The sequence below is a fragment of the Zootoca vivipara genome, chromosome 11 (assembly GCF_965207765.1).
Source record: "Zootoca vivipara chromosome 11, rZooViv2.hap1.1, whole genome shotgun sequence".
NCBI classification, from domain to species: Eukaryota; Metazoa; Chordata; class Lepidosauria; order Squamata; family Lacertidae; genus Zootoca; species Zootoca vivipara.
Window position 1 is genome coordinate 54,907,069 of NC_142594.1, and position 14,928 is coordinate 54,921,996.

At 47.9% G+C, this 14,928-nt stretch overlaps 1 protein-coding gene across 4 annotated transcripts in view; it reads left to right on the top strand.

Annotated features, from left to right (window-relative positions):
• NBEAL2 (neurobeachin like 2) overlaps positions 1-14,928 on the top strand; it is a 191,056-nt gene that overhangs the window by 34,211 nt on the left and 141,917 nt on the right. Inside the window, exon 1 of one of the 4 annotated variants that reach the window (XM_060281004.2) lies at positions 8,048-8,199. The exons of the other annotated variants lie outside the window; for them this stretch is intronic. Coding sequence (XP_060136987.2) covers positions 8,167-8,199 — 33 coding nt within the window. The 5' untranslated portion in view covers positions 8,048-8,166. Of the gene's footprint in view, positions 1-8,047; positions 8,200-14,928 lie in introns of those variants that run through there. 4 annotated transcript variants of the gene reach the window in all.

Sequence of the window (14,928 nt, forward strand, 5' to 3'; positions counted from 1 at the left end):
GAGGTCTGTCTGTTTTTTGCTCTGTATTTTGCATTTTTGTTTTTGCAGCTTTTTTTTTTGTATTGTTTTTGTGACTCTGTGGAACCCAGTTCAGCTACTGATGGATTGATTGTGTGACTGCAGTACACAGTGATACCTTGCAAGACGAGTGCCCTGCAACACGCATTTTTCGCAAGACGACTGCGTCTTGCGATCTGATGGTGACTCGCAAGACGAGTTCGGTTTGCGAAAAATTCATCTTGCGAATCGCGGTTTCCCATTGGAATGCATTGAAATTTAATTAATGCGTTCCTATGGGCAAAAAAAGAACAATTTCAATGCATTCCTATGGGAAACTGTGATTCGCAAGACGAATTTTTTGCAAAACGAATTGACTCGCGGAACAAATTAAATTCGTCTTGCAAGGCACCACTGCGTTGTTTATTGCTTTCATTTTATGGATCAGTGGTCTCGTTAGATAGTAAAATTCATGTCAAATTGCTGCTTTAGGGGTTGCTTTTAAAAGTCTGGAAACGGATGAATCCATTTTGCACCACTTTCTTGGTTTTGGAACGCTTTGGTTTTGGAACGGACTTCCGGAACGGATTGAATTTGAGAACCAAGGTACCACTGTAGCAGTATGCTTGGCACACAAGCTTGGCAGACCTTCATCCTGGCATTCTCACCTACCTTACAGGGTTGTTGTGAACATCACTGAAGTATTGTATGTGAACTTTAAACCGGCAGGATTCTATGTTGACAAGGGGCTAAGTGGCCTGTCCCCAAAGCAACTTTTCCCGGGTCTCTGCCCATCTGCCAGATTTAGAGAGAGCATGTGGCAAAAAGGTTTTGCTTCGGGTGGGTGGACCTGAAATCAATGCTTTTTGAGCTATCCTTTGAGTCGTCAAGGGGGGAAAAGGCCAAATTCATTGGGTTTTTCTTTTCTCTTCTAAAAATGCTTTCTCATTTCCTGCTGTATATATTTCCTAAATAAGGAGATTTCCTGCATAGGTTGTTCTACCCAATAGAACCTGTTAGTTCACAGCGAAGTTGATCATTATGTCCGGGAGCGGGGTATACTTTTGGAGATCTTGGCAAAGGATATCAAGAGGCGCCCTTTCTGCTACAGTGCTTCTTTAATGGGTAACTTTGCTCACTGTGCTAGTCCAGGCGAAAGGCTCTGTAGTTGCTGGGCAGAGCAGTTTTATGCACAGCAGATCATATGTAAAGGAAATGTGCTTGTTTGTTTCTAGAGGAAGCAGCAGAGATGAGCAGGTTGTTGAGTCGGCTTGGTGATACCCAGCTGCATCTTGCAAACTGAAACTCTCCTTTTAAGAGTTAATAATAATAATAATAATAATAATTTTATATATACCCCGCCCTTCCCAGTCAAGACTCAGGGCGGCTAACAACAAAAATATCAACGCAAGTATAAAAGAAACAATTCAATTAAAATGCAGATTAATACAATGTTAAAATATAACTTTAAAATTAAAAATCTACAAGTAAGATAAAACCATTATAAGATAAAACCTTAGGGGAGGGTAACCCCGGGGTCAGACTGCGTCAGTCCAAAGGCCAAACGGAACAGCCTTGTCTTGCAGGCCCTACAAAAAGATGACAGATCCCGCAGGGCCCTGGTCTCCTGAGACAGAGCGTTCCACCAGGTCGGGGCCAGTACTGAGAAGGCCCTGGTCCTGGTCCAGGAATTGTGCAGCCCCTGAGAATTTCAGCAAGTTGCAGGCTGTCCGCTATCAATTTTCAGTCACCGCGCTATTTCTATGCATGCATTCTTCAGTGACCAGGACTTTTGTCCTCCACAAACACACACCTCAGAGCCATAGGCACATTTGGCTCTCAGGCAATCGGAATCCCCGTCGGACATTCGGCTTCCAAAAATTGTTCGAAACCCGGAACTCTCACTTCTGGGTTTCGATCGTTCAGTAGCCGATCTGTTCGGGAGCCGAGGCATTCGAGATCCAAGGTACAACTCTGTACAAGAGGCCCTTCCCTGTTCCTTGTGGCTGGAATACGAGTTGGATCCTAAGCCGGTTGGTGGGCCAACATCCCACTCTGCAGCTGGAAGTACCACACATACGACAAGAACCCAGGTTACGAATGGCAAATTCAGAAATACGATGTTAAGCATCGTAGGAAAAGATGTACCGAACTCGGCAAAAGAAAGCTTCCTCTATGCGACAGCGGCGGCCAGGTTATTGGTAGCCAAGGGTTGGGAAAAACAGGAGACCCCTACAATAATTGAATGGCAGGGTAAAATGCAGGAGTTAGCAGAAATGGCGTATTTAACAAACTTTAAGAGACAAGTCAAAAGAGAAATTTATGGGAAATTGGGGAAGATATATATTATACGTGCAAACATATAGTAAAGGTTTGTTGTCTATGCAAGCATTTGAACGATCTTGGAGAATGGACTAACAGAATTTTTGTTTTAACCGAGATGCCCCAAGAGAAAGTAATGTATTAGATGTTGAATGTAGAAGATCTTATTGAGTTATGTACATCTGCGTTAAAATATTGATCATATATCAGGTACTGACAGGAAGTCCGGGGGGGGGGGTAGGGGTAGGAGGGAGGGGAAAAGAAGGGGGGGATGAAAAGGGAGGGTTTTTCTTTTTTTTTCTTCTTTTTTAGATTTGTCTTTTGTAAAAATGAAGATTATTGTTGTTATGGAATATGATGTAAGTTTTCTTTGTGTTATGTTGTGTTTTGAAATAAATAAAATGTTTATTATAAAAAATATATATTCAGAAATACAACAGCGTAGCCGGCCGATATTCTCAGTCACCAATTTATAGACATATAACAAAATCATACACACAAGAATATGTAACATGCTCTAAATGCAAACCTGGCAGACCTCCATCTTGGTATTGGTGGTAGCATCCTGTTCTCCAATGCCCTTTTGGAGAGGAGCGCCCTTGCCGTAGCTGCCATGCCAATGTGCTTGCCCAAAGTCTGCAGGCTTGGGCAAAACGGTTGAGTCTCTGTAGAGCAGATAACGACACAATAAAATTTGGAATAGTAAAAATCATTGCATATTTATTCGGAGTCCAATGAAAGCTACTTAGTTTAATTAATTAGTAGGGTGGAGAAAGTTGACCCAGTGACACCAGCTTTTCAAAGTCTGATAGTATTTGTATCTCCAGTGCCGCCGCCCCCTACTTTGTAGCACCCCTTGCCTTACCTCTTTGTGTCCCCACCCAAATAATCCCACCACTATGGCCCATTCTGACAATCACTGAAATAGAAACTGCTTTGCCAGACAAACCATCGATTTGACTCTGTATATGGCAAATCGCATGTGCGCACAAATGCTTATCAGATTCCCCCTTTTGGGCTGGGTCTTCCGTTCCTCACAATTTCGCCTTGCCTCTTGTCTCTGCTATTTCACCCCACCTGTCGTAGACTGGCTGGATGGTGAGGAATGGTGGGGGCACCAGATGGGGAACTCCCCGGGGAAGGAGGCTCAGAGCCAGGGGTTTGGTGGTGGGAGGACAATGAGTCTCGGAGGGAGGAGAAGGAATCTGAATAGGCATCAGGGTTTAGTGAGCAGGGAGATTCTATGGCAGAGAGCAGTCCAGAATCAGAGGCAGAAGAGTTCAGGGAGCCTCCCCCTCCTGCTGCCTGCCCTTGGTCTCCCCAGACCCAGAGGGGAATGAGGAGAGTGGTAAAGGACCCCTGGACGGTTTAGTCCAGTCAAAGGCAACTATGGGGTTGCGTGCTCACCTCGCTTTCAGGCCGAGGGAGCCGGCGTTTGTCCACAGACAGCTTTCCAGGTCAGGTGGCTAGCAGGACTAAACCGCTTCTGGCTCAACGGGCGACCGTGACGGAAACCAGAGCACACAGAAACACTGTTTACCTTCCCGCTGCAGTGGTACCTATTTATCTGGCGTGCTTTTGAACTAGGTTGGCAGGAGCTGGGACAGAGCAACGGGAGCTCACCCCGTTGCAGGGATTTGAACTGCCGACCTTCCAGTCGGCAAGCCCAAGAGGCTCAGTGGTTTAGAGCGCAGCGCCACCTGCGTCCTTTTTGAATGGAACAACGAGTCAAAAGGCTGAGGAGCCTTAGGCTTCTGGGGAGCCTTAGAGAGTGGTGGAAGGTGAGTTTGCTTGGGGGAAAAATCCTTCAGAGGAGGGGCTGTAAGGCAGGGAGCTTCAGTCCTTGCAAGTGACTCCTGGAGGCAAGATATACTAGGAAGAGTTGCTTTGATCACTAGGCCAGCTCGCTGTTCTGGTTTCTCTGAATGAACTTTGCTGACGCGTGTTTTGTATTGCTGACCTAGTCCTGACTCCTGACACCATCTGGATAAAGATCCAAACTTACTGTCTCTCCCTGGACTGCCGTGTCTGATGAAACGGCATGAATCGGAGCAAAGAGCAGCCCAAGGGCTTCCAGGAGCGTGCCTCTCCTGAACTTTGCTGCACCTTCTTGGTGCAAATCGAGGGCAGATGAGCCGGCGGAGAGCTTTTGAATCGACAACCCTTACTCCCCGTTGTTCCCCTGTCTTCTGAGCATCTTGCTCGTTTGCCTCAGGAGGAAATTGAATTTTGTGGCTGTCGCGAGCCTGCTGCTTCCCAGATTCTCCTCCCCTAGAGGGGTCCGGGGAGAACAATTTAATCTGCTTCTGAGATGAAAGAGATACCTTCCTTCCCCGCTGAGGAAGGAGCCTGGATGCTCGGTGGAGACGAGGCACAAGGTTATCTCTCACCTGCGGATTCTTGGACATAGAATGGATTCATCTCTGGCGCAGAGAAAAACAGATTGAATTGTCACGTGTGTGCATTTATAGAGGCCTTTTAAAAATCTGCCAATCATACAGCGAAGGTGTTAATTAGTCGATTGCTTCCATCAGTACTTATTAATGTCTTGGATCTGGTACAAATGAAGAGCTTGCTACCGTCGTGATTATTTATTATTATTATTATTATTATTATTAAAAAGTTACAATACATTTTCCATGAATATATCCCCTCGTGATTGTTGTTTTCTGCTGCTCCAGAGAAGCGGACACGGAGCAATGGATTCAAACTACAAGAAAGAAGATTCCACCTAAACATTAGAAAGAACTTCCTGACAGTAAGAGCTGTTCGGCAGTGGAATTTGCTACCAAGGAGTGTGGTGGAGTCTCCTTCTTTGGAGGTCTTTAAGCAGAGGCTTGACAGGCATATGTCAAGAATGCTTTGATGGTGTTTCCTGCTCGGCAGGGGGTTGGACTGGATGGCCCTTGTGGTCTCTTCCAACTCTACGATTCTATGATTCTGCTGATGAAACAATGGTTTTTATGCTCTAGTCCAGGTGTAGGCAACCTAAGGCCCGGGGGCCAGATCCGGCCCAATCGCCTTCTAAATTTGGCCCGCGGATGGTCCGGGAATCCGCGTGTTTTTACAGGAGTAGAATGTGTGCTTTTTATTTAAAATGCATCTCTGGGTTATTTGTGGGGCATAGGAATTCGTTAATCCCCCCCCCCAAAAAAATATAGTCTGGCCCACCAATGCTAGGATTACCTAGGGGGGGGGCACGATTAGAGGCAAGGGGGCCGCAGATGCAAATGACTCTTTGACTTCAAAAAGCTTGGTATCACTGGATCAAGCCCGTCAGCCTTGTTTAATTAATTGAACTAAAGAGTTATAATTGGATTTTGAATAAAGGTGCAATCAGGAGTCAACTGCTCTGGATTTTATTGTGCTCTTGCCTTCCTTAGTGGGTCATGCAAACCGCAAAATTCCGAACGCTTTTTATAGGGGGCAATGAGAACCAAGGGGGCAGTGGCCCAAACCAAAGTTTGGGAAACGCCAGACATGCAGGCGGCAAGCGTTATATCTCGAGGGCTGTTACAGAGAAGATGGAGCGATCTTGTTTCCTCCTGCTCTGGAGGGTAGGACCGGAACCAATGTCTACAAGTTGCAAGAAAGCAGATTCCGACGAAACGTCAAGAAGAACCTTCTGACAGTAAGACCTATTTGACGGTGGAACTGTCTCCCTTGGGAGGCTGTAGACTCCCTTTCATTGGGGGGGGGGGAGTTAAGGAGAGGTTGGGTGGCCATCTGTCATGGTTTAATGAGTTTTAAACTGCTTTGAGAGTCTTCCTTTAAAATATAAAGCGGAATAATAATAATAATAAACCTTTAGGTGCCAGGCAAAAACGTTCCTTTTAAACCAGGCCTTTGGTTGACCTGATCAACATCCCATACCCTTTTAAAATGTGGCTCTTTTTGGGGGGGGGGGTATTATTGCGTTGGGACTGAGGTGGCGCTGTGGGCTAAACCACTGAGCCTAGGGCTTGCTGATCAGAAGGTCGGCGGTTCGAATCCCCATGACGGGGTGAGCTCCCGTTGCTCGGTCCCAGCTCCTGCCAACCTAGCAGTTCGAAAGCACGTCAAAGTGCAAGTAGATAAATAGGAACCGCTCCGGCGGGAAGGTAAACGGCGTTTCCGTGTGCTGCTCTGGTTCGCCAGAAGCGGCTTTGTCATGCTGGCCACATGACCTGGAAGCTATACGCCGGCTCCCTCGGCCAATAATGCGAGATGAGCGCGCAACCCCAGAGTCGGTCACGACTGGACCTAATGGTCAGGGGTCCCTTTACCTTTACCTTTACCTTTATTATTGCGTTACTGCTTTTATTTTATATATAGTGGTACCTCTGGATGCGAACTGGATCCATTCTGGAGCCCCGTTAACATCCAAAGCAGTACACAACCTGAAGCGCCGAATCTGTGCATGCTCGCCGTGTGATTCGGCGCTTCTGCGCATGCGCGTGATGTAATTTGGCGCGTCTGCGCATGCGTGAATTGCCGAATCCGGAAGTAACCTGTTCCGGCACTTCCGGGTTCAGCACGCTCGTAATCCGTGATGTACGCAACCCGCAGCGAACATAACCGGGGGTATGACTGTACTGTGATCTTATGTGAACCGCCTTGAGACCTCCGGGTAAAGGGTGGCATATAAATTCTAATAATAATAAAATAATAATTAATAATAATAATCCCAACCAGTGGGGGGGGGGGGGAGAAGGGGCCTAGACATTCCGTTGTGCCGACCGCAGCCCAGGTTCAAGGTACCATTTGGCGATTAGCTTATGTATCTGAGTTCCTGACACTGGTTGTATGCATGATGCGTTCACAAACACAAACTCTGATCCCTAATCATAGAATCATAGAGTTGGAAGAGACCACAAGGGCCATCCAGTCCAACCCCCTGCCAAGCAGGAAACACCATCAAAGCATTCTTGGCAGATGGCTGTCAAGCCTCTGCTTAAAGACCTCCAAAGAAGGAGACTCCACCACACTCCTTGGTAGCAAATTCCACTGCCAAACAGCTCTTACTGTCAGGAAGTTCTTCCTAATGTTTAGGTGGGATCTTCTTTCTTGAAGTTTGAATCCATTGCTCTGTGTCTGCTTCTCTGGAGCAGCAGAAAACAACCTTTCTTCCTCCTCCATATGACATCCTTTTATACATTTGAACATGGCTATCAAATCACCCCTCAACCTTCTAATAGTGGGCACAAGAGTGGTAATATTGGGAGGGGGAATCTGAGAGAAGAACGTGGAGATATTTGTCAGACTCAGCTGCGGTGTGGTGTCTCCCCCTCCCTTAAAAAACAAAAAACGTGGCCTTTCCTGGAGCCAATCCTCTTCTCTTTCCCTGTTGCCAGAATATTAAATCAGGTTAATAAATCTCCCCAGCCCAGGAGCAACCAAACAGGCTTTGCAAGGGACGGGAAAAGGTTGATCAGATGCTACTGAGAGCAGGAAATGCAAGGAGGCGTGTGTGTTGCTTGATGACGGGGGGGGGGGGTGCACCCGCCTGCCCTCCCTCCCTGTTCCCTGCTAGGACTTGTCAGGGCAGGAGGGCTTGCGCCCAGATCTTAGAGGAAGGCATTTTACGCATTTCACGCAGGTTTAAATCCCCTTCCTTTCTGCTTGCTCCGAGAGCTTAAGGGGGAGAGAAGGGCGTAATGTTCGGGTTCGGGCACCTCTCCAAAAATCCCACAGGTGTAATTGGGGCCTGGCCATGTGGCTGTGCCTGAGCATGCATTTCCGACGGTTGCGCATGCTCGGCCCGTTCGCGGCGCAGCCCTCAACCCCACCCCGTCTCCTGGGAAGGGAGAGAGGCGATGAGCCGGTTAAGGTGGCCTCTTCCGAGCTGCTGTGGCCAAGGATGAGAGGATGGACTCGGGCGGCATCGATGCGGGGCGCGCGGTAAGGAGCGGCCTGAACTTTCTGGGTCAAATTTCCCTGCGTTTCTCGTGGGTGGGGGGCAGATGTTTGGTTTGGGCCAGGCTGAGGATGCTCTCAAGCAGATGCTCCTAATGAAATGAAGGGGTGCGCTAAGTTTTATTATAGACTCGTCGGATAAGAGGCAACTGTTTGGGGCTGTGCTATCCTGTGACGGAAGCTGGTCAAAAGAGGATGGAAGCAGTGCTATTTTCCTAGATGAATATGTTCTCTGAGAATGGCAATGGCACCCACCTGAAAGGTGGTATAGGGAGGCAAACTGGGACCAAACTGCAGAGAGGTGGCACACTTTCTAAGACCGGGACTGGCGCAGGTTGGGTTCCCGTGGAAGGTTTCATAGAACCGTAGAGTTGGAAGCGACCCTGGGGGGGGTCATCTAGTCCAACCCCCTGCAGGGCAGGAACATTTTGCCCAAAGTGGGGCTCGAACCCACAACCCTGAGATTAAGAGTCTCGTCCTCTGCCAACAGAGCTCTCCCAGGACTTATATAGGGTCTCCCAGCCAATCACAGGGGCTGGGATGTCCGCATGCCAGTTGGGAGTCCGAACAGCCCCTAAGCCAGTCAGCATTTCCCTCTTCAAAGGAGAAGCTTTTCAAATCTCCTTAAAGGACTCTCTCCAAGAATGATAACAGCGGTCATTTTTTGGGGTATACACTGTTAACTTGACTACGTCTCTCTGTTTCGTTCCTTTGTTTCCCCTCTGTTTTCTGTATTCCTCTACTCCAGGGGTGGCCAACTTCCAAAAGCCTGCAATCTACTCACAGAGTTAAAAAATCTACCCCCTTTTTTGGGGTTCAGGTCAAAGTTGTTGAGCTTCTTTAGGGAGGAGGAAAGTGACGTTGAGCTTTTTTAGGGAGGAAAGCCCCGTTTTTTAGGGGTACAGGGCAAAGATGTTGAGGTTTTTTTAGGGGAGCCAAAGTTTTTTAGCTTCTTTGGGGGGAGCTGGTGATCTGCCACAGACATCCAGTGATCTACTGGTAGATCACGATCTACCTGTTGGACATCCCTGCTCTACTCCATTTCCTGCAGGGATAGCCAACTCCCAAGAGACTGTGATCTACTCCCAGTATAAAAAAACTGGTAGTGATCTACCCAATGTCATTGGAGGGAGGAGAAGCGTGCGTGGGGTGGGTGGATTGCCCAGAATTATTGAGCTTTTTGGGGGAGGATTGCACAGTTTTCTAGCTTTCCCCCCATAACTTTTTCTACACTATAAGGATCCCATGATCTACCAGGATCAGCTGGGGATCCACCAATAGATCACGATCTACTGGTTACACATCCAGTAGTGGGATGTCTTTATGGCTGTTTTGGTGGTGGTTGTTGTGTCTCCTAGATTGAAAATGTTTAACATTTACGTCATGAAAAGCAAAACGAAACAGGAGCGCTAGGAAGCGTCTCACAATGCAGGTTGTGGTGCCCAACATTTTTTGGGTGTGTGTGTGTGTGTGTGCTGGCATGCGCGTGTGACATCACGCAGCAGGATGAGGCCCAGCAGGGCCTGCCTTGGCCGTGGGAAGACCCAAAGGGGCCTGCTGCGGCCACAGGTACGCCCGGCGGGCTCTGCCGCAGAATATTGAGGCTGCCTGCGAAAATTTGGAGGGGCTCAGTTCCTCGCCCACCCCCAGATATCGCCCCTGCACAACTGTTAAACCAGGAATGGGGGACTTCAGATGCCTTTGGACTGCACCTTCCATCAATACCTTGGCCGTGATTGGATGGGGCTGATTCAGGAACTGGAGTCCAACCGGAGTTCAAAATTCCCCAGGCGCATTTTGCGACTGGCACAGGTCCGACTGCTTTTGTCGTTGTGCTGCGTAAATTACGTTATTAATGCTGTACACCGGCCCGAGGTTCTTCGGATAAAGGAGAGCGTATGAATCGAATGAATGAACCAGAATAGAGCCTCTCGCCTAGGGAAGCGTTTGGGATCGCCCTTCCTGATTATCCGCGTGCGTTTCTCAGATGTTGCACATTTGCTGCGGGCGTTTAACTGAAGTTAAGGCAGCTTCCCATAAAGAAAGCCGGTGTCCTTCCTTCGTGCAATTGCATGAATTGGGTTTCTACTCTCGCAAGGGGAAGGCAGGCCTGTAGATCAGTAGGTTGAGCATCTGCTTTGTGTGCAGAAGGTCTCCGGTTCGATTCCTGACATCTCCGGATAAGGCAGGGAGGGATGCCTGCCTGAATCTTATTTATTTTATTTTATTTTATTTTGTATGCTGCCCTTCATCTGAAGATGACAGTACTGCAATCACAATCACAGATTGCAAAGTAAGAACACTAAAATATGTGACGAAACAAACAGAAGCGCGAGCTGATTCCAGTCCTTGTAGACCAGTGATGGGCAACCTTTTGAACTTGGTGCGTCAAAATTCGCCAAAAAAACCGAGCATAACTCGGGTGGTGTGTCACTGTTAAAAAAAAAAAGTTTAAAAAGGGGGGGAATTATTACAGTTATTTTAAATGCAGTGGCATTGACAGTGGCGGTATTGGTAGTGGTTTCAGCGGCGAGGTTGGGACCTTCCTTCTCCTCCCTCTCCGTGGCGCCAGTGCGCCTCGAGGTAGGTTGTCTCAGGCCTTCGGACCCCTTAGCTTCGGCGGCTCCCCTGATGTTGGCACGAGGGCGGTGGCAATCCTTCTGAAATTCTCCCTTCCAACGATCCACTTCCTTTTTTCCTTTTTTTCAAATTTTTATTCAATTTTCCAAATAATCAAACAAAACAAAAACAAAAAAATGTTTTTAAATACAATTCATCTTATATTCACCCATCTCATTTCATTTCGCTTTGCCGAGCTATGACTTTCCTCCCTCCCGTCATTCGGCTTTATTTCTCACAGTTCCTTTTTACCCACATTTTAAACTAGTTCGTAGGATTTATTTCAGTCCTGCAAGTGTCTTTAAACTTCTACAGTTCTTCTCCGTATAGTCAATGAATTTACTCCATTCCCTTTGGTACTTTGTCTCTCCCTGGTCACGGATCCCGCAGGTCAACTTTGCTAACTGCATATTCAATCATTTTCGTCTGCCACTCCTCAATCGTCGGTATCTCTTGTAGTTTCCATTTTGGGGCTAATAAAGTCCTTGCTGCGGTTGTAGCATACATAAATAGTCTCTGGTCTCTTTTTGCTATTTCCTCTCCTATTAGTCCTAATAGAAAAGCTTCTGGTTTTGGGGGGGAAAGGTATACCTAAACATCTTTTTCAAATCATTGTACAGTATATCATTTCCCAAAATCTTTTAACTTTTCCGCATGTCCACCACATATGATAAAATTCACCATCTTTACAGTCATACCTCGGGTTGCGAACACCTTGGGTTACGAACAACCCGGGTTACGAACTTCGCAAACCTGGAAGTATTTTCGCCGCGTGTGCAAAACGGCGGTTCGGGCACTTTTCGGGTTACGAACTTTTCGGGTTACGAACTGCGACCCGGAACGGATCGCGTTCGTAACCCGAGGTACCACTGTATCTTTACATTTCCAGCATAGTTTACTCATACCTACAAAGTTCGTGTGGGAGAAATAAGGGACCGGACCGGAAGTAGCAGACCGGAAGTAGCGCTGCCGCCATTTTGGAACTGGGCGGAGCATGCTCAGAAGCGACTTTTGATGCTGCTTTGCCCAGTTCCAAAATGGCCGCCGCGCCAGAAGTCCCACTGCAGCCATTTTGGAACTGGGCAGAGCCGCATCAAAAGTCACTTCTGAGCATGCTCTGCCCAGTTCCAAAATGGCCGCCGCGCCAGAATAAAAGGGGGGGGAAACAAAAAAAATAATCCGTTTTTTCAGCTGAGAACAGCTAGAAAAATGGGGGTTTCCCGGGGAATACGGGAGACTTGGCAGCTATGAGTTTACTACCCGTTCTATACATTTTAGCTAGTTTTACTAGTGTTAGGTACCATCTATACATCATCTCTCTCTCTCTAGGACAGGGACTCTCAAATTTGTATAATTTGGACCTCCTTCTGAAATTCTCCCTTCCAACGATCCACTTCCAAAGTGAAGCGCAGAGGCATATTTGCAGCCGGTCATGAATACACGCTGGCTGCCTCGGCTGCAGTGTGCAAACATTTTGGCTGTGATTACTGATCCCATCCTGGCACCCGTAGGAAAGGGAACTGAGAACAGATACTTCTGAGCCCCTCCTAAAACCGCACACAGAAATGGAACCGGGCAGAAGAAGCATCTCTTCTTCTTCACTTGGGCTGGGATAACAGGGGTCTGCTTCTCGCCATCCCTCCCACCTGGTGCTTAGTGTTAGAAATTAGCCAGGAGCCAGGCGTGTTTTGCGACCACATAGAGATCTCTGGGTGCCAGATTGCCGACTGACATCTCCACCTGGCTGGTCCCTCCAGCATTCTTAAGCAGGTCAGCAGAAGAGCTCATTTATTGCATTTATACCTGAAGGAGCGTCTCCACCCCCATCATTGTACCCGGACACTGAGATCCAGCGCCGAGGGCCTTCTGGCGGTTCCCTCGCTACGAGAAGCCAAGTTACAGGGAACCAGGCAGTGGGCCTTCTCGGTAGTGGCACCCACCCTGTGGAATGCTCTCCCACCAGAGGTCAAAGAGAACAACAGTTACCAGACCTTCAGAAGGCATCTCAAGGCAGCCCTGTTTAGGGAAGCTTTTAATGTTTGATTTCTGTATGTTTTGTTGGAAGCCGCCCAGAGTGGCTGGGGGAACCTGGCCAGATGGGCAGGGTATAAATAATATATTATTATTATTATTATTATTATTATTATTAATTATAGCCCACCTTATCCTCGCAGGGGTCAGCAAACGTTTTCAGCAGGGGGCCGGTCCACTGTCCCTCAGACCTTGTCAGGGGCCTGACTATATTTGGGGGGGGGGATAAGGAACGGATTCCTGTGCTGCACAAATAAAAGCACACATTCTACTCATGTAAAAACACCAGGCAGGCCCCCACAAATAACCCAGAGATGCATTTTAAATGAAAGGACACATTCTACTAATGTAAAAACACACTGATTCCCGGACCATTCGTGGGCCGGATTTAGAAGGTGTGATTGGGCCGGATCCGGCCCCCGGGCTTTAGTTTGCCTACTCATGCTCCAAGGAGTATGTGGTTCACCCCCCCCCCCCTCAGAAAGATTAAGAGGCTGCGACTGACTCCAAGGTCACCCAGGGAGATTCAGGACTGAGTGGGGATTTGAACCCTGTTCTCCCAGGTCCTAGTCTGACACACTAACCACTACACCCCACTGTCTTCATAGAGTCCTTCTGCTATGGGGCAGCTCTATAAATTAAGCAGGTAAATGAATAAAAGGAAGGCCAAATGTCCCTTAGAGAAGGACCTGAAATATTTTCCTCGAAGCTTGACTTTGGTTTCCCCCCCCTGGATTGTTGTGTTTGCTGTTTTCATGTGCTGTGAGTTTTTAAAAATACAAAACGGTATAGAAATGAAGTGAACTGAAAAGAAAAGAAAAATACAGTCGTGCCTTGGGAGTCGAATGGAATCCGTTCCGGAAGTCCGTCCGACTTTCGAAACGTTCGAAAACCAAATTGCGGCTTCTGATTGGCTTGCAGGAAGCTCCTGCAGGCCAATCAGAAGCCACGGAAGCCCCCCCGGACGTCCAAAAGGACGTTCTTTGCAAACTGGAATGATCCCTTCCGGGTTTGTGGCGTTTGGGAGCCAAAATGTCCAGGTTCCAGGACATTCGACAAGCAAGGTACGACTGTAATAGCAATAAATGCCATTGCAGAGGGGGGAAACGGAGCCTGGGCAGGTGCCATTTGGCAATTAGCTTATCCTATCTGACTTTCTAACACAGAAGTTGCGCATATCTAGAGAATGCGAGTTTTATTCTCTGCTAGAAGCTTGGCTGGAAACTTCCAACCCACCCACGGCCCCTTATGATCTTGTTCCTACCCCCTTCTAGGTGTTCCAATGCTCACACAACACAACACAACACAACAACATAACACAGTTCGAGAACTGCTGATCAGTTCCTCTGTGGAAGGGAACGGACCCTTAACCTGGTGAGCTTTGCAGCGCCAGGTATCATTTCACCTGCTTTGATCGATGTCCTTCTGCTCTGTAGGGCCAGCACGGCGACACAATTACATTTGCGTGTCATCTGGAGGCAGCCGCAGAGGCGTCTGAGAGCTACCGAAATCAGGAACCTGCCTCTTTGTTTTGGGCGGAGGGAGCAGAGGAAGCGGTGGGGGAGAGTGTTTTCGGTGAAAGAATCGAAAGGATGGCTGGTTCTTTCAGATCCTGGTTTGCCGAGCACAAGGGGGACTTTCTCTTCCTCTTCCGGGGAGTCCGAATAAGGTCCCCCCCACCTGCCGGTTCCAGATCCTTAGCGCACCTTTTAAAGCTGAACCGGGGTAATAGAATCTGAATTGTAGGGTTGGAAAGGGACCGCGCGGGTCATCTAGTCCAGCCCCCTGCAGCGAACAACATTTTAGTTAATTGTTGTCGCTTGTCTTTGCTTACCATCCTCCATGCTCCATCCACCCACTGCCCTGCTCACAGTTGCATCCCTACATTATGAATGGTCCCTACATTATGAATGGTCCGTGCCGTCATTAAGGAAGAGAGATCGGAATAGGCCAATAGATACGTCCCTGGATCAAGTTAGTCTTTCGGTTCTCGAAGTTCTTAACCGAGCTCGAGTTAGCAATCTGAACTAGCCAGATGTTTAACTGCTAATCAATCACAGCCAA